The sequence below is a fragment of the Papilio machaon genome, chromosome 9, assembly GCF_912999745.1.
Source record: "Papilio machaon chromosome 9, ilPapMach1.1, whole genome shotgun sequence".
NCBI classification, from domain to species: Eukaryota; Metazoa; Arthropoda; class Insecta; order Lepidoptera; family Papilionidae; genus Papilio; species Papilio machaon.
The window spans coordinates 373,364-394,415 of record NC_059994.1 but is presented as its reverse complement, the minus strand read 5'-3'; the positions used below and the strand labels follow the sequence as shown (position 1 = coordinate 394,415).

The 21,052-nt window shown below is 33.4% G+C and overlaps 1 protein-coding gene across 1 annotated transcript; it reads right to left on the bottom strand.

The window, feature by feature from the left end:
* Positions 1-8,536: 8,536 nt before the first annotated feature.
* LOC106711711 lies at positions 8,537-16,989 on the bottom strand. The gene is made up of 3 exons (XM_045679451.1): positions 16,897-16,989; positions 13,761-14,420; positions 8,537-8,865 (listed from the first exon to the last, which is right to left on the bottom strand). The coding sequence occupies exons 1-3, from the start codon at positions 16,987-16,989 to the stop codon at positions 8,713-8,715; spliced, it is 906 nt and encodes a 301-aa protein (XP_045535407.1). The 3' UTR covers positions 8,537-8,712.
* Between the last annotated feature and the right edge of the window lie 4,063 nt (positions 16,990-21,052).

Genomic DNA, 21,052 nt, shown 5'->3' with positions numbered 1-21,052 from the left:
CAAGAGGTGCTCTAAGAGGCTTGAGTCTTTCCTCTGATCAACGACTTACATTTATGACAAATGGCAGTCACAATATACTGGTTACTATCTGAATCTTCAAAACCTTTGTCAATAACATCAAAGTGAAGGTAAATCTTGTTTAGAGGTTATGATTACATTTAAATTTTAACTTGTCCGATGAGATAAGATTGTACATCAAATACGCTCCTAAATCTCGAAGCTGATGATAACGATTCACTTTTAACTCGTTATCACTGGCTGATTGTCATCGAAACTAATATTACGCTTTAAAACTAAATATAGAAAGTTTAAATTTAAAAAATACAGTAAATTCAATGGCACGAAAGATTAGAATTTTAAAGGCAAAAAAGTCTTGAAAACAAGGAGGTTTTAGTCTCTTCTCTTTTTGACATATTTTTAATTATTTTTTTAATAAAAGTTTGAAATTTTCCAGAAATTCGGCTGTTGTTAACTGAAACGAATGAAGATACTTCTAATGCAAAGAAACAATAGTAAAAAACGTTAATCTTACTAATATTATAAGTCCGAATTAGATGGACGGACGGATGTTTGTTTGAAGGTATCTCCGGAACGGGTCAATGTATCTTGATGACATTTAGTACAAATGTAGAACATAGTCTGAAAGAACACACGGCTACTTATTAAGTTATTTTTATTACCGCGCTGACGGAGTCACGGGCGACAGCTAGTTAATCATACTTTTAAGAAATAAACAAAAAGTTCAGTCTTCGAAAACCTCTAATATCTCCTTTTTTGACAATCACAATAAACTCTCCCATAGCAACCCAACATTCAAAGACAATATAAAACTATAAACATATATCTGTATATAAAATATTTTTATAAAAGAACAATACACGTTACAATACATACAAACATACACACAAGACAACGATATCGTTTAATTGAATACGTAAGCGTCGATAATATTTCTAGAAAATTACTTTTATTTCACTGTAAGTCAATAAATCAAACGCAAATAAATATCGAGTATTGACGTCACGGATTAGATAGTCTGGGTATTTCCTAAGTTGATATCACAGCGCTTTATCGACTATCAGAGGTTGGACAAATACAATGTTATTATTAAAATTTATAACTATATTATAATTTGTTAAAAATTATTTTTACTAGAAGAAATTCGGAAACAGATACATGATTTAAAAAAAATACTGAATTCCATTTACGTGGGAATGGAATAAGGTTAGATTTTTCTAATCTATCCATGTGGCATTGAATTTTGATAAGGAATATGTACTCATAGTTGAAAATCTTACTACCGAGTTCTTACTGATCGGCTCGACACTCTGGCGTTGCGGAGGGACGTTAGTTCCCTCTGCATTTTCTACCGTATTTACCACGGGGAGTGCTCAGAAGAGCTGTTTGGAACAATTCCTGCCGCCGAGTTCCGTCATCGGACGACCCGACAGACCGCCAAGTTCCATCCACACCACCTCGATGGCTGGCAATCCACAACCGTGCGGTTTTCGCGTAGCTTTCTACCGCGTACCGCCGCGTTGTGGAATGGTCTGTCCTCGGCGGTATTTCCAAACCGCTACGACTTAGGGTCCTTCAAGAAGCGAGCGTATCATCTTCTCAAAGGCCGACAACGCATCTGCGATTCCTCTGGTATTGCAGATGTCCATGGGCGTCGATGAACACCTTGGTGTTCCCGCTGCTCGTTTGCCCCCTTCTCTTATAAAAAAAAAAAATCTTATCTCTATGATTCTACGCATAGTTCAACTAGTATATCTCAAAAGTTACTTAGGGAAATACACTCGAACCTTGATAAGTGGGAGTCTAAGTTCTTCGCTTATAGAGGTGTATCCCTAAGTTGAGTGTCTTGCTGAGGGAGGTAGTCCGTTAAGACTGGTCAATAACTCTCGCTTGTAGAGGTTTTTTGCATATAGAGGTTTGTATTTTGTTTTGTATTCTTAATTATTGAGTGTTTCTGCTTGTCCTCGAAGATTAGAATTCTTATTGATTTAATTTTTTTTAGATTTAAATCATTTTTTCATAACGTACATGTTACATATTTATATAATCTGCCAGACTTTTTTTTAAATAACAAAAAACAAATTGATGTTTATCAACAGATTCTGGATAATTCACGTATACCTATATAAATGACTAAATATTCGCCGATGTTACCCGAGTGTTGGTATGTCGCCGGGTGCTCCCTCGGGAGCAGCGAGCGCTGGGCCCATCCATCTTGTTCCGACGCCGGACCAACTTTGCTCACCTAAATTTACCTTAACATCGTCTCTCACGGGATGAGATGGAAAATATTCCTAACTAAGTAAAATAAACTGGAACATTTTTATCGTAGACAACTAGTTATATCTCTGTGAATTAGTTTAAAGTTTCTAATCTGAACGTTTGTGGACCGCGGGTCAATTAAATTTTTGAATCTTTATTTTGGCCAGGATATCTGTTTTTGTTGTAATTATTTAAACAATATTAATGTTAATTATATAAAATTTGGACAGAAATAATGAGATTATGTTTGCACAAGACTGTTTATAAGTTAAAATGGCCACAGGTACAGTAATCGGTATTTGAAAATTAATGAAATGCAAGCGTTAGCATGATTTCAAATATTATAAAGAACATGTTTTCCTAATGGGACAGCTACTACTATTATTTATATTCTAGTTTAATGTATTACAAACTCGTACATAATCAATCTGTCATTGTTACCAAACGGTCCGGTGGCTGTTTATTAGCATGTTGGTAACACATTCACAGTGGCATCTATGCATTTAGAATAAAGTTTGGATTAAAACACGGTCTCTTATATTATTGCAATATAAACTATTGCTAAATAACTAAAAGAAGGTATAGAAACCTTGTTATAGCATTCTAATATAAATGAGCATTGTTACAACATAACTAGATAATTTGCTATTCGATTATTAAAGGAGTTATCCAAGATTTACGATCACATAGAGTGTGAGATTTATAACGAGTTTATATTAATTAAAATTGTATTAAAATATGTGGAATTGTTAATTTCGTTCTGACGGTTCAAACGCTTTAATATTCCTAGTATAAATGTGAAAGTTTGGATGGATGGGTGATAACGGCTTAACACATCGTAATGTAATTTGGCACAGATATAGAACATAGTCTCGAGTAACACATGAGATAATTTTCACCCTTTTTTAATTCGGCGCAGGCCAAGTCGCGGGCAAAAGCTAGTTAGCTAGTTAGTTATTATATTAGGGTTTTTATATTATAGATAACAACAATGATTGTAACATCTTGGTTAAGTAGTTAATCTAAATAATTCCGAACAGATGTAATTTACATTATGTTGTTGTTATTATAAATATTAATGTTAGATAATGTGTCATACGTACATATAATGTTGGATATAAAAAGTCAGAGATGTCAACGTAATCAGAACGTTCCTGCATTAACGTACGTCCAGACGAAAATAAAAACGAGACCGTATCCGAAGCAACATTATAAAATGGCAGTGTCACCGAAAAATAATATTTCAAAACATAAAAAAAGGCCCCCAAATGATGCCCGTCAAAAGCCACTGCACGTTCAAGAGTATACGAATTGAAAAGTTATTCCTTTTAAAATAGAGTTCGAATTTGAATTGACGTAATGTATTCAGACTGGTCAATTAATACGAAAAAAATTCCCTTGTCTTTCTAATTATGTAGCGATGGAGTCAGTTGACAAGGTGCCGAGATAAACAAATAAGACGAGCGGGGCCGGCGCGGGGAATGGGGGAGAGGGTCGGGACACAAAAAAATCACGCAATGTCAGTGTATTTATCAAGATCAGAGTGAGCTTTTGGTTTTTAGCTGATACTGATACTTTGCCTGTTGATTCAGAACATGACCGTGAAATTATTCATACAATATTCCTGCAAATTTATCAGCTATATGAAGAAATTTGGATGTTCTGCATACGTCCTTACTATATGTGTGAGTGCCTAAACTTTACACTTCTTCTTGCGTGCCCAAGGCCTAATTGTACTTTCCCTCCACTTTCCCTTTGTACCCTTTTCTTATGAGAAAAGGATGGGGATGGGACTCATAGGAAGAGAAAATATCCTCTTTCTGTGCGTCCTCTCCTATGTTGATTAAAGGTATACAACGCCCCTATCATTGCAGATGTCCATGAGCATTGATTTCTTTGCTATTTCGGTGGATCAGGTGGCCGCTTGCTAATTTGCCACTTTATAACTTAAAAAAAAACTTAGCGAATTAGTTAGTCGTAAAGGCAATATTGTTTTCAAGAGTAGCTAGGATACTTTAATATTGCCCAAATATAATAAAAAACTACCTCCGTAATTCTTCCAATCTATAAAAAGGGATGTAATGAAATATATCTATATATATATATATATACATATATCTTTCATCTATAATACTTTCTCGGAGTTTTACTGCGATATTTCATATATTTAATTAATATTTAATAGACTAGATTGTCGATGGTTTGTTGCGGTCATCTACAGTTTTGAGTACAAGACTTGGCGGTTGTCGGGACGTCTCGGGATGTCAGGATAGATTAGAATAGAGATAGGTGACATAGGCGCCGGCGCAGCGCGCCACTCTCACCTTCCATGATTTCATTAGGGTTCTGCAAGATGGCGTTTTACGCCGATGTTCTTGTTTGGGTAACCGGTATACTTGCTGCACTCAGAATCATTTGACGTAGTCCCATAATATAGATTTAGCTGGAGAAATCTACACTTAGCACTGTTAAAGCCTCAGTGCAGAAGTTAGCATTATAATAGATGATTAAATTTAAAACAAGTCAAATGAAATTAACATACAAACCAGATTAGAAAATTATCTGGATTTGAAAAATAAATTAAATAATTGTACGGAATTTAATTAGAAAAATGAATAATATTTTAATTTTAACGTCAATTTAACTTATAAATGTAATCCGATCTTATTGTTGTGAGGTTTTTTTGACAGACATGTACGTGTGAGGTGGTCGTCCTAACACTATGGCTCGTGAGGTCCCGACTCCGGGTTCACTTCCAAATGCGGCTTGCGGTCTTGTAGCTGTCCGTTTCTAACTAAAGTAAACCGTATGATGTCACTTTGTTTTGTTTTTTATTAGTTGGTTCGATTTACAATATCGACTGTCTTACTTAATATTAGGGTCTTTTTATTTGCAATCTATCTGTCATCACTCTTTTCAATTATTTATTTATTATAAAGTTACCTACAATCGTCCCGCTACCGATAATGTAAATGAAGTAGTATTTTTTTGAAAGTTTGGGCAAATCTGCAAATATCAGATGAACGAATATTCACAAGTTACAACATTAACCAAAAAGTAAATTATTTAATAAGAATGTAATCATAATTTCAATAGTCTTAAGTTTCTGTGTCAACTACGAGTATGTGTTCTTATTTGAAAGCTCTATAGCACAACCGTTGATGTCTATTAATAGCTTCGCCTTATAATGGCTAAGTGCAAATATCTGTCCGTATGATAATGCTCAGAGACGACATCGGAATGCGGTCTCCACTCCCTCGGGGATGTTGCCACTCCTCGGGGAATACATCTACCAAACATGACCAGGTAACACTGTGCAAACTTAATAATGCATATTATACCGAATTATGTTCAATTTTGACACTTAATGCGTTGTAATAAAGGTGATTATACCTGAATGTAGTTTGTTGTATGCATTATTTAATTGGTAGTAGTGTGTAGGCTTGTCATTGTATTGGCCACGCGCTCCCAGTCGGAGGTCCCGGCTTAGCGAATGGTTCCCGGGATTTTGCGCGCCCCCACTGGCCCCACTCATCCCCCCACCGCGCAATCTATGTAGTGACGTGCTCTTGACTTGCTGCCGTGTGAGAGTTTTGGAAACAAAATTACACTCAAAAAATCCAACGATGATGTATTTTAAACATCTGTCATTCACTTAATCTTTCCAATTTAAATTTTTTTTGCACTATAGGATAGATATAAACTACGGCTACTCTCAAGTTGAAGTCTACATCAGTGCAAATTATTACTACATGGGGAATATGTCTGCATGATGAACTGTAATACCAAAAGTTGTACAAAAATTAAGTATATATTTCAGGTAATATGTCGTTTAGAGGTTCATGATATACGCCTGCTCGCCGCCTCGTCGCACAAAAACACTGCGAGCCTTTCCGAATCAATGAACGAATCAAAATCTGTCCTCAAACTTTTCTCAGAACATTATTATATATTTATTATATCTCCCATTGTTAATAGTTGTAAAAATTATCTGGATGTATAGATGTCCACATTTCAACAGTATAGATTTGCTTTTGAAAATTACAGAGACTTTTTTCACGATCTTGACCTTTGATTGTACATTATTTTGGTTGGCGAGCTGTTAATTTTTATAAATTTTGGTGACAGTTTGAGCGTCTCTGCGTGGGCCAGCGGAGCGCGCGACAGGTTGCCTTGCTGTCGTGTTGTGTTGTGACAGCGCGACAGGACACCGTCTTTATTTTAACAATATCGTAATATCCGTCTGTTTGGTTTCGCAGAACTTGACACTACAAGAGGTTTGTTAGTTTTTTCTAATTGCATTGTATTGACGTCTGAATGTATGACATGTTACTCATTGATGATAAACATAAAGTAACAATTTTACGATAAAAAATATATAGTTTTAATTTTTTACATGTTCATAAACCTGCTCATTTATCTATTAACTTATTTATTTCCATTATGTTTATATACTTATTCGTATAATGAATATGTATATAACACCCCCAAATATAGCGTCACGTAGATAATAATATAAATTTGATAAATTGATTAATTAATAATAAATTATGATAAGTGTGACAGCGGATATCGTTGATAACAATAACCGGATTAGCGCTCAAATATCTGATACAGACCAATTCGCGAGCTATGATTTTTTTATTCTGTCATACATTTAGTATTTAGATGTAAATAACCAGTTTATTATTATAAAAAAAATTGTTCATAGAATATACATACGAGTATTATGACTTTATGATAAAACTAGTTGTCGCACGCAACTACGTCGGCGCGGAATTTAAAAAAAGAAAATAGTAGCCTATGTGTTCTTCCAGATTGTGTTCGACATCCATGCAGCCGTTCTGGAGATACCTTGTTACTAACATCTATCCATCTAAATTCTAAACATTCGCATTTATAATATTAGCAAGATATTTATTACGTTAAAAATAATTCTTGACAGTCAACGCCATCTATTAACCTTATATAGTCTTTGCCGGAAAATGTTTGCTGCTTGTATTAAAAAAATATGGTATACTTCACTATGTACAATCAAAATTATTTAATATCAGTATATAAGAAGAGAATACAAACCAAATAATTCATATTTTTTTAAATTAAAAATATTGCAGTTCTCTTTTTGGTAGGTGTTTAATTAAACAAAACGTTATTTGCTCCATACATAACCAATAAAGTCTGTAACATGATACATGTATTTAATAGACAAAGATTAGTGAATTTGCGCTAATCTGTCAATCTTTTTATCTAATCCTACCAATTTTATAATCTGTCTATTTTCACTATCTAGTTTATTTCTTGCTCCACTACAAATTTTCAAAACCTCAATTATTAAATCAAATTTGTAACTAAAATCGTTGGATTTCCCTGCTGGTATTGATCCACAGGAATCATTACAATCAAGCCAAGGGGAGGTGAAGCGGGGATTTTTGGATTTACTCGAACGTGCCAGTTAAACATAAGTGGGGAACCTTGCACCCAATCGGGTATTTGTACCACAAATAAAACGCTCGTATGTTTAGCAAGTTCATAGACGTAATCGGCTATTTTGGTTTCAGGCACCATTAAAATTAATTCCTTAATTTTTTTAAGACATAAAAAATACAGTCAGTATTTCCATCATTTTATTTCCATACAAAATGATGCAAGTACAATTATATTTTGAAATTAAACATTTATACAAAGTAGAAAAAATACAAAAATAAATCGTTGCTTCATTAATTTTAAGGTGTTAAGTATATTTTGAACATTTGTGAAGACACTAATTACCCCAATGGGTGAAAGGCGCGTTTAAAATTGTCAAAAATAATTAATAATGTGTTTTACAATAACTTTTACTTTTTTCATATCCCTGAATTATTAAATTCAGTAAAAAAGTTAGTCCTAATTTAATTTTGCGGCTCATTTTCGAAAGGCGCTTATAGTTTTGATAGTAATAATGTTTTGGTACAATTAAGTTATACAGAACAGATAACCAATAGTATATTTATTAAGAAAAAACTTGCTAATATTTCTTACAATAAATTATATCAGAATTGACTACTTTTAGAACACATATTTTGATCACAATCGGATTATATTCAAAGAAAAGAAAGTATTATTCATTATATAAATTAACAAGTATGGCAAGATTTCATTAAGATTCAATGAAAACACAGATGACGATATTAAAAATGATTAAAAACAAGGTTATTCGTCTATTTACAAACTGTCACTTGTGTACTCTCATAAATTTTTCATGTAACAAACGACTCACTTCCGCACTCAGTCAGAAAGACAGATTAAGTAATCATTAAGCTTCTCTGAGTGCGGCTGTTAATGATGTCGATTGCATTTTAATTACTTTAAATACTTCAATAGAGAAATGATTAGTTGAGATTTTATTTGGTTGTGTTTTGGTTGGAATGCGACAGATGTTGTATATTGTTGATACTAGATGGCGCTGACAGGTCTGGCGCGGTTACGGTCTGTGTAGTGCACGGTGCGCTGCTTGCCGTCTGCGCCTGTGAACGTGTAATAGCCCCGCATGGAGGCCTCCACGCGGGAGTCGTGATGATCATTTTCCTCCCGAGGTGGCCACGTGTTCTGAAAAGAGCGATTTATTATTAATTAATTTAGATACAATGTTTATTTTTAATTATTTAAATAAAAACTCTCCTGGCTCATATTAGCTCGTATTTTGGTAAAACAATGAAAAGAAAAGATTTAAGAAAATACATAGTCGATTTGCGGAAACCGATCCCACGCCAAACTATCGATTGTCCGTACTCTTAACGCTTAGGCTATTGGTGCTACATTTATGGACTATTTAGAGCAAAATATTATACGCGTCGTATCGCTAATGACCCACTGCAGTGAAACGGCACGAAAAACGATCGTAAGTATCAATGTTTGAATGTAGCAGGAAATAAAACGAAAGGTGTGTCAGTGTTTTATCATTCAATCACACGTGGCATAACAAAGCGTACGCGTGTTGTGTAACTGTGTAAATACATGACAAGTTCACAAACAAGGTCAGTATGTACAATGCTATTCAAACTTTATAACAGTTTTTCCAGAAGCTATACATCATACTAAAATTATAAATGTGAATGTTTAAATGGATGGATGGATGGATGTTTGTTTGAAGGTATGTCCGGAACGGCCCAACAGATCTTTATGAAATATGGCACAGGTGTAGAACATAGTCTGGAAGAACATATAGGCTACTTATTAAGTTTTTTAATCTCGCGCAGACGGAGTCGCGCGCGACAACTAGTTTAAAATCATAATAGGTATCAGCTGGACGTAAAGGAATACATGAGCGGGACACAACTAGCGCATGCTTTCCTCCAATCGCAGTGGGACTGTCAACTACGAAGGCCTATGCTTGGAACTGCGAACTGTTATAAAGTTTGTATATTGTAATACGCTGCGCACGCGCACATTGCGAGGGAAATTGGGCGACTCACGTAACTGGCATTACAACGAGGCACACTGAACGAATAATTGACTGCAATTTTTTAAATTCATTGTTTATGTTTTTTGGACTAATTAGCCTAACAAAAAAAATAAGAGTTGTAAACTGAAGAAATATACACGAAAAATAATATTTAAGAATTATGTGCGTTTAGTGTGCGTTTGTGAATAACATTGTCATTGAGTAATAAGCACACCTTGCGTTGCGTACTCCCCGGCCGTGAATTCGTTTCGATGGTGCAAGTGAAGGCTTTCTATGAGCGTACGTACTGTGAGAAGAATCATTGCGCTCTAATTATCATGTTTACCATCAATTTTAAACCGTCTACAGTTAATGGACAGTAATATTTATCATTTTTACGTTCGTTTTTACTAATATGAATAGTAAACTTTGCAAATAATAAATAGTATTAACATACTTGAAGTGGTTACACTTTCACTGTCTCTTTCCTCAGCCTGTACTAAGCATATTAAAATATTATGTTTGATAACTTTCTCCACGCGCTATTGCCGTGCAAAATACTTTGAAATTTTCCTCTTACATTAAAAAAGTTATTTGTTAACAGTAATAACAACAATAATAGCCACTGTAGTATAAGTATTAAGCTTACAATATACTTATGGCGTATTACTAACGAATTAAAAATAATAAGAGAAATACCACACCATGCATTGCAACAGTCAGTCATTAGAAAACAGTTTCGACTACGAACATGCTCTGATAAACTCGGTTACTATTCTGATATCGTTTGATTGTATACCTATATTCTTATCGTGAGTTCCCACTGCCGAAATACTTGTACAAAAACATAAAGGTATCTCTGTTCTTCTTATGAAAAAAAAAAATAGAGACAAAAACATTTGTCATGAAAAGTGTACTAAAGCTGCGCATAGATGGAGGAATTTAATACAAGTCAAGATCGTGCGAATTCAAATTGATATTATCTCTTTCAAACTATCTTGTTTAATTCTTCTTTTTATTACTATAATTAATTTTAAATAGTATTATGTATTTTCAAAGAATGACTTGATTTTTAACTTACAAAATAAATTACTTAAGTTTTTTAAATAACAAACTATGTAGTTCGACTTAACATCTTATTCTTTCCGTTCTAGAGTTTAAATTGCAAACAGTTTCTTTTGAAAATATTTAAACCGTATGACCTAGAACTTTTCAAAAATAATGTCGTTATATTTGTGACATGTTAATAATTTCATACGGAACCTTCAAAAAGAAGTTGGTGTAAAACGGATCTATTTATTTAAACAATAAGAAAAAAGGAACTACTTATTTAATTATAGCTTAATAATATATCCTTATTTGCAAAAAAAAAAAAACAGAAGTGAACCCGGAACCTTTCACGCGCGAGCACAAAATTCGCTTCTGTCAAGGTCACGTATTTCAAACCGCTCTAATCTCAGGAATGACAATTAAATATGCCCCTGTGCATAATATGTGCAAAGTACGCTCTAGTACTGTTGCGCACAAAAGTGATAATAGAATTTAAAATTTATTAAAGTATACTATTATTAAATTATAATGTATTAAAATACTAGTAGCGTAAGTAATTGTTATTGAATACCAGATTTGCATTTAATAAATCACAATATTATGTTATTTTAATGAGCTACGATATGTTTATAAAATTTTTACAATAAACTTTTCTACTTTCACAATGTTTCCGTGCGTATTTTTTGAACGTTAATTTATTATTTCAATGTAAATATATTGCCTTGACACCAATGTAGGGAAAATTTCAATTACGTCATGATATTTTTGCAAAAACAAAAAGTTAACATGAACGCAAACAAAATTTTGCAACAATACGCACTTTATTTACATTTTAATGTTAATATCTGTAAAATCATTTACGTTTAACAACTACAACCCCAATTATTTATTATCAATGGTGAATGTATTAGAAAATATATACGAAACAAAAAAAGATGACTTGTATATGTAATAAAAAATATAGTTATGTTTCATTACTATTTTTGTGCTTGATTGTACTTACGGTATATGAATTTGACGCAAAAAAGATATTTGTAAATATTTAAACATACGGCAGCGGCAGTGATATTGCCTATTTCATATTTATCACTTCGATCATTTTCTACAAGACATAAAGAAACATATAAGAATTACAAATTAAACCTTAAATAATATAATGCCAATGCATATTCATTAAAAAAAGAAAAAAATGTTTTTTATACAGTCGAAAAAAAAAACAGTTTTAAACAAAAGTCTGGCGATATCGTTTTGAAAGCACATAATATTAAAAACTAAAGATTTTCATTTACTAAGGCACTTATTTCTTCTCAGTATCGATAATTCTATTGTATTATAATTGAAACAGATTCTAATATATACTACCTTTATATCTTTTGTTTTAATACAACAAAACAATGTATGAGATTTAAGTGACCTTTACAAATTCCAGCACCTCAGTGTAGGGCACGCCTACAGATTTACAAACATTGAATGATCGTTGCTCTGACCTCCGACAACATCATCGCACGATTTACGACTCAATTGAGGACTCGATGATCATCTACTTGTCATAAATCATTGTTATTTTAGTTATAACATTTTATTTTTATTCGTTGTTGAAGAGCCTTACTAAAGACATAAAAATTGTACTAGGTTTCCGTGTGTAATTTTGTGGAATGTTATCAAGAATGTTTCGAAACTTGTTTAAATATTCTCACAACGAAACATTAGCTTGATTATGTCTCATCAGTCACTTTTGTTCTCTATTGCTCATTGTGAGATCGCGAAATATGTTTAGTGGTATTATTGTTAACAGCTATAATTTCTCCGTTTACTGTGAGGTGTGGAGTCATTGTCGACCGCACTGCTTTCCATTGTTCTTATGTTCTCTCTCTAACAACAGACTATTGTTACGCGGGAACTTGTAACAAGGTTCAAAGAAAGAATAATAGCCTACGTATAATATATTTAAAACATGTTTTGTCTAATTTTATATCATATATAGGTCAATGAAAGCGTTCAGAAGTAAATTTAACTTAAGATTAAATAACAACATTATAATTCACGACCGTAGCAAAGAGGGATAGGCAGAGAAATCGAATCTCCGTTTGACGAATTTGAAACACCTTTCTTGTTACAGATTATATACTACAGATTAGACACTTCTAATAGATTAGATTGAAAAAGTTCAACATATTTCAAAGTATTGCTTTGAAGTTTTTATTTGTGAAACTGTCTTTTATTACCAAATATTTCATTTCAACAAACTAAAATAGTTGCTGTTATTGCATTCAATTTTCAAAATTCATAAATATATTTCACTTTAAAGTCATTATTTTTTAAAGGAAATGTAAATTAAGGTCAAGATAATTAAAAATATACAAAATAAAAACAGTTAAAAAAGCGAAATGATAAGTCATTGAAAGATGACATTCAAAAGCGAAAGTAGATCAACTCAGAGAGAGTCATGTGACAGTGCGGCGAACAAACCTGTGTGCGAGAAGTTATAATGGCAGGTTGAGGTAACACCTCTTATGGATTAAGTATGGATTATCAATAAAGTTCAAGTTAAATGCAGTTAGTAATTGTAAAATGATGAGGCAAAGCTAATATCAAATCGTAAATGTTAACGATAATGTTGGTAAATAAGTTGAATTTAATAAACTTCTTAGTATATGATCTACTGAAATCACCTTTTAATAAAAAAATATGTCTTTACCAGCTGTCGCCCGCGACTCCGTCCACGTGTCCTATGTGTTTTTTCAGACTATGTTCTACTTCTACACCTAAATTTATCGAGATCCGTTTAGCCGTTCTGCAAACACCTTCTAACAAACATCCATCCCTCCATCCATACATCCATACATCCAAGCATTCGCATTTATAATAAGATGTAATTATTAAAATAATATACATCATCCTTTTGTAATGCTTTATGTAGGCTATAGTTAGGTGCTTTTCATGTAAGTTGCCAGATTTCTCGTTAAGAATCTTTAACACTTGTTTTGGCTAAAGTAAGTTGAGTACTCACCCTATGTCCATAGCTATATGAGTGCTGGGGGTTGCTTTCATACTGGCTCTGCGCAGGGATGAACTTGGTGAGGTAGGGGTAATAGTTGGGGACGGGCAGAGACTTCACTTGCCCCACCTGTCCAGGGATGTGAATATCTTCCAGTTTGTACAGGTTTTGCGGCCTCTCTCTCGGTTTTACCGAGTTTATATTGGTCACTGAAATTCCTCTTAAGTCGTATATACCCATGTTGGTCCTCGGGTCGTGGTACAACACCTGGTTGTTATGCCAGGGCTGCTTCTTCAGTACGATCGGCGCTATGGTCGGGATATTCCTGTACCCTGTATACTCCGCAACACTTTTGGGGAGTTCGCGTATAGCTTGACTAGGATTATATTTTTCGTAGTCTTTAGGTGTGTTGATGAGTCTTAGGATGGCTTTCATACGTTCATTTTCTGGTAATTTGGTGTCCGGATCGTCAATGTAGCTGACAAGGGCTTCTTCTAGAGTGCTGTAGGTGTTGTAAGCCGACTCCGGACCCTTCGCTCCGGGTCCCGTGTCGTCATAGTTGTTTTCGATGGCAAATCTGATTTGCGACTCGGAGGCCGCCGAGTAGCTCGGTATAGTTAATCTGTCTCGCAGTGAGTTGGCGCTCATCGCCAGACAAAGGACTAGCGGTACCTGCGAACAAATATGAAAATGTTTTAAAATTAAAGTGTGTAAATAGCAAAGCTCCTTTTGAAGTAAATTGCACCAATAAAGTGACATTAGTCAAACTTCAATTGACTTGTTTGTATGTGGATCTCTTTGTATGCCGAATGTGTGTGTACAGATTCACAACTTAAACCACTAACTTTGGAACAAATCTTTACCATTCAAGAATTAAATAATGACATTTATATTTTACAGATCATCTAATAATATTGTGTCTTATTACAAATGTAACAATTGAATTCTACAGAAACACTAGCAACCAACATAAGATAATTAGGACAAAGGTATTTCATTAGTTTTCTTGAGGTCATTGTCCTCAAACCTTGGTCCAATATAGGGATGGGCGTTAATTCAACGAACTAGTTAAATCTACCGTTGATCACCCTAACCTTTCAACGATTCAAGCGTTGACCACTTTTCATTTGACTAGTTGAATTCAACGTAAAGTTACGTAGGAATTACCTGTAGTTTTTTTCTGCCCCAGTATTTGAGCGTTTGTTTACTGAATGTGTGATTAACTAGTTTTTCGAATAGTTAAAAAAGTTAATTAACAGTTTCGTTTTCTTGACGCCTAAAATCAATGACCCATCCATAGTAAAATCTACAATTAAGACGGAAAACGTAACGTTTATAATACTTGGAGATTCTGATGTAAGTCCAAACATCGGAAATACCGTTTTCTCACGTACCGAAAAACTCAAGCAGTCACACACAAGAAGCAGTGCGTAAACTAACAAAAAAATCGTGTTACGCAACTTGACGCAACGCAGGATTGATTAGCATTACGTTTCGTAAAACGCGTTAATTGTAGCAGCTTCGTTAATTTGTAACGGCTTCGTTATTAGCGCGTAACGTATCGGCTACTTATAGCGTTTTAAAATAATTTTTACAATGTATTAAATTACAACTGCATTTGAATGAAGCGTAGCGCATATTCGTTTACTTACTATGTTTTATATTATGTTACTCAGCTTCCGCGATGTAAGAAACTTGTCACTTATTTAGCAAGATAATTGATCAACTGTGAAGGCTTGAGATGTAAAGATGTTTAATTACTAGTTGAGCTCATCTCCTAGACCAGATTTTTACCATCGCTACAAAGGCACTACGACATATCTGTTTGTTGTGGATTAAAACCTTAATAGATTTAAGCCTGGCTGAAACTAGATATATGTAACATTATATAGATGTCAATGTAAATGACAGTCTATAGATATCTAGATAGAAAAGATTTGTGTCTAGATGAATGCTTAATTGAAACTGAAATGTGAGAGAGATACATAGTTTTTATAAATAAGATCCCTCGCACTGTGGTTGTGATACTCTATCCTAGAAGATAGGTAAACAGTGTGAATAAATACGAAAGTTATATAACAGTAAAGTTCTTGTGACTTTCTGCTAAGCGCTCCTACAAGGTCACGTCAGGTTAAGCCGTGACATTTGTGACGCTACCTTCAGTCATCTTTTTGTGACGTTACTTTTACATAGAGTTACAGAATTTGCAACCTAGTTAAAGAGGTTATATTTGTTTATGTAAAAAAGAGATCAACATATAATTTGTATAAATAGAAAGTGACCGCACATCACTCCAGTTTTATGTCGCAAGTTGCGTCATCTCATCACATAATAAAAAAGTTAACTTGCTCATATCTACACAGATGCTTTGTTATTAGTCAACTTTTATATTTCATCAGTTTTGGTACACTAGTTTTTATTTAAAACATTAAAAAACTCGTTTGTAATAGAAATAAAATTAAAAATTCTACAAATTTTTGAACGGAGGAAAAAATAATTTTGAAATTTTTACTGCTACACTCATAGTTCATTTAATACTTTAACAGTTTCTTAGACCTTCTCTTTGTAAGCAATTAATAATAGAGACATACAACAAAGAGACGAGTCATTCGGAATCAAATTTTAGCAAGGGTCAATTCCATAGTATATAATAACCCTAGTTTCCATTGTGGAAAGTAAAACCAATCTAAACAATCGTGTTAGCGTTCAAAAGCACAAAATAATTATATAGGATTCGAATCTACACCGTCCAAATGTTGGACGTGCAAGACAACTATAACGTTTTACCTATTTCTAATAAATATAATGGACTTTATTACCTTTACTTAGAGTACAATTCATTTTTGTGCAGATATAAACAAACCATTTCACGTTATTTATAAAAAAAACAATATGTAAATACGTTACGGTCAGTGGCTAGTTATCTCAAATTAGACAAACAAATTATTTATCTAAGAACTCGTCAATTTTAAATTTCACTACATAAGTTAAAATATTGTAACATAAAATCAATTAAAAATTTGCTTGCGATAAAATATAAATAAATAAATGCATATACTTACAATAATCGGCAACATTTTGCCAATAACAAAACACGCGTATTATAAAAGAACAATACGGTACGAACAGTAACCACAATACAGGGTACAGGCGACGACGCTCGATGGTCGCTGGTCGTCGACTGACTGTCGCACACCGCACAACTACCACCAGTGGTGGTCAGACAGTGGTCGTGGTTCATTACTGTCCAACATGGGAGGAGGACGTATCTGTTTCATTCTTAATTAATTACCAAAATAAAGCAAGGAATACTAGCTGCCGTAATAACATTGAGTTAACCAGTCTCGGGACTCAGATGCAGGAAATGCATATTCTTTCGTCTATCGAAGTGTTTATTCTGTCAGGTTATGTCAATTCCATGATTGTCACATTTCTTTGATAGCGGTATCTATTACCCAATTTCTACTTAAAATAAAATTAGACTAAACCCTATCACTCGTTAACTTCGGTTTAAACCTGTTTTGTCCACATTAAACATGGAGAGATGAGGTTGTGATAGGCATTTGTTCACAGATCAAGGTTAATCTTGAGCACTTTTTTATTCGACACCCATTTTAAATTTCAGGACGTAATAAATGGGCATGTAGTTATAATTTTTATTACGTTAAGACTTAGATTTCATTCATAATATTAACTAAAGTAGTAAAAAGCTACATATTTCATATGCGAATACGGAAATTGCAATAAACGATTTATTCGATAAATCAATTCGCGAATCGTTTCCTATTCGATGTGCGAAATTTCCGCAGGTTGTATAACAGCTTTGGGAATTTATTATGGCAATATCTATATGTATATCATGTTGTTTTTTTTTTTGGAAGGTGTTATGCAACATTGCATAAAGAATAGTAAACAAATTGTTGTTTATATTTTTACGGTATAAACAACTTGTTTATTTGTTACATCGAATAGTAATTAAATATTACATGACATCTTAATATCCTGTATATTCAATACTAACTGTCGCCCGCGACTCCGTACGCACGCAATTAAAAAAACTTAATTAGTAGCCTATGTGTTCTTCCAGACTATGTTCTAAATCTATGTCAAATTTAATCGAGATCCATGCATCCGTTCTGGAGATACCTTCAAACAAATATCCATCCATCCATCCATCCATACATGCATACAAATAAACATTCTCATTTATAATTATATCAGTATAATTATTTTGTGGAAAAATTTTCTATCTAACAAAAAAAAGGTTGGATAATTTTGGAACTTTGGAGGTAAGTTGGTTTAAATCGTCATATTTTCGACTAAGGAATCTGTGGTACTCCGTGGTACACGTTATTCCTGGACACATGTGTATTTGTATTAAAATAATTTGGAGTATTATCACTAATAATTATCGTATGAAGGAATTGTTTCAGCATCTCATAATTCCTATGCGACAGGGTATACATGATGTTTGTTTTTTAGTAAACGGAATTGTATGTATGTCAATTAGTATTTTGTAACATCCTGTAGCTTAAGGGGCTGATACGATTTCCGACTTGTACTTGTATTCCTTCTTATTCAAATAACATAGATTATTTTATTAATAATACAGAGAGTAATTCGAAACGGCGACAGTGAGTGTAACGGTCGGGCAACAAGTTGTAATTATATTTACAAATACTCATTTAATAATATGTTTCTACTACGGTTGACTTCGTCGGCTCCTCGGCGATCTATTACAAGCGTGTGACGAAACGTGCACAAGACATGTTTGTTATAATCGTACGCTATTTGCACTCAACAAAATGATGTCCTGCAAAATAACTCGGACATGTGGACTTAGTAAATAAAATCTTAGGTCGTTTTATGGGACGTCAAATTGTTCAGTAGTTCAAACATCATTGTCAATAGTTGTGTAGCAGAGCACTGAAATGCTGCACTAATCTATACTAATGTATCATCCGCTTCTGCTTCAAGCTAGCTTAGATTTTTAATAAACACCGTAAGTTACTTAATTATTTAAGTCAACTTTTGCTGTTAGTCTGTCCCTGAAGATAGCACTTCTTAGTTGTTTTTTTAAATACATACCCCGTACAATTAATTCCATAACCCGTGTTATTTAAACCACTTTGCCTTTGCACAGTGTAGGCAATATCAGTAGACCAAACATTGAAATTACGTAAGTACGCACATACTTTGTTACGGTTTAACTTTTCAAACAAAAACTTTCATAGTATCTAAAAGGAATATACTATAAATAAAAAAAACGTAATTCTTTACAAATTGCAATATAACAAATGTCGAACGAGTGATCAAAACTTCAAACATAGTTGGTTATCGTAAGTTCACTTTGTATAAAAATTAGTTAACTGCTAAAAAACAAACTTAACCAATAGGGAATAGAAAAGTGATGACTCATGAACGATTTGAACTTCCACCCGCCGATGGGCAAAGAGTTCTTTATATCGGCGCTCTTGCCTATTGAGCCAACAAGTCTGTTTGCAATAAGTGTGAATTATTTCTTCACTTTTTGCGAATCTCCTTTATGTCTATATATAAAGCTGCTATGAATCGCGAGATAAAATCATGGTCTAAAAATCGTAAAGCTAACTAAAATAGTATCTTGGTAAAACTTGTGATTAGCATTTTGGATAACTCTGTTAATTATATTCGCTAGTTTCATTAAAAAAGATGAGTTGTTCTACTGATTTTATTACACTGGGGTACATTTCCGCTGAAGTTGTTGTCTTTTGCGGTATCGCTACAACGTTATTTCACGTTGTATCATTAATGAGGTCAGTGCGACTGGTTAATAAGGGATATGAATTAAGTAACCAGAGTAGAAATCGTATATATGTAATTAGGTAAATAAGATGTTTAGAAGTTTCAAGGTAAAGTAACTTGAAATTCCTAACTAATACAATGTTTAACAAATGACCTCGTTGGTGTAGCGGTTAAAACATCTGGCTGATAAATCGAGGATCCTAGTTCGTTTTTTGATTTAAATATAATGGATCTCTAAATATATAAAACTTGTCTTAAAATAAACCTTTCGATATATTAAACCTAAATTTACTTTTAAATCAATTATTAACTTATTATTAATATTGATTAAATTCATTTAATTGCCAGTACTCGTTTAATTACTTGGAAAAATTATAACTTTTTATTACCAATTGAACATTATCTTACATCTATTTTTGAGTTCTATGTATCAATATTAATATTAAATATGATTGAATGTAGCATTTTGAACTTAACCACATTAAAAATAAGAATGAAGTTCGTTTATCAAGCTGTAAAAGAGATTGTTAGGTAAATATAGTTAAGACAATTAGGTATTATTAATTTAAGTTACACCTAAAGACTTTAATATGTACTTGTAATTATATATTTAGTCTGCAAGTATAATAAGCCGAGACCTTGTTCTATATAAAGCTTTTATTTAATTTAGATCACAAACATAGGTACTAAAAGCTTTTAAGTTAAATTCACTATATCTCTATGCGCATGCTCTGTGAATTCGCAATACGAAAGGAGCCTATTATGAAAATGTCTTTGTTTAGTTAAAAATTTTCTATAAATTGTCTGAATTAGTAATAATTTCTATTATATTATTCAAACTTTCGTGAGACATTATCATTAACTTATCGTCGCCTCAGTGCTTTTTTGTTCTATCGACCAAATTGACCGAAAATGGACTTTAAATGTAGTATCGTAAAGATTTAAATTTCAGTCTTGTTGGTAAAGGAAGATTAGGAAGTTTTTGTTTCTAAAACTACAAAAAAACATTTAAATTTTACGTATGACACGACACTGCAATGAATTTTTTGTGCTTATTTGTTCTAAGTCCAGTGTTTGTTTTATATCCTACATCGTTATAAAAATTCAGTGCTTGTGTGTTCTATGTCCAATGAATTGACCAATCACAGCCCACGACGCCATGTCCGCCATTTTGTTTGATTGTCATTGTTTCCGAAGTCATCACTGAGACCACTTAGTCGCTCCCGGAAAAAATACAAAAAAACATATCAATCGTTGTGTGTTTGTGCCAGAATTGTTTCAAAGAAGTGATAAACAATGTCTGCAACTAGTCGCAAAAATAAATATAAGAAGATGCAGCTCCGAACTGAGCAGTGAGTACTTTTTAACCTTCTCTCAATCCCGTTATGAATTGGATACAGGGTGTTGTTTTTAATAACTGAGAACCATTTCTGCTAACTTGTACACTTTTACCCATCCCTCAAAGGGAGAGGGAGGGTCCGAAAGATGCACGTCGCTCTGGTCGCCCTGTTACGGATAAA

What these genes read in the sequence shown, in the direction of transcription:
- LOC106711711 (XM_045679451.1), bottom strand. Translation starts at nt 16,989, where the DNA reads ATGAACCACGACCACTGTCTGACCACCACTGGTGGTAGTTGTGCGGTG. An exon ending in ACCATCGAGCGTCGTCGCCT is followed by an intron (nt 14,421 to 16,896) that starts GTACCCTGTATT and finishes ATTTGTTCGCAG; the next exon opens with GTACCGCTAGTCCTTTGTCT. An exon ending in CATATAGCTATGGACATAGG is followed by an intron (nt 8,866 to 13,760) that starts GTGAGTACTCAA and finishes CGCTCTTTTCAG; the next exon opens with AACACGTGGCCACCTCGGGA.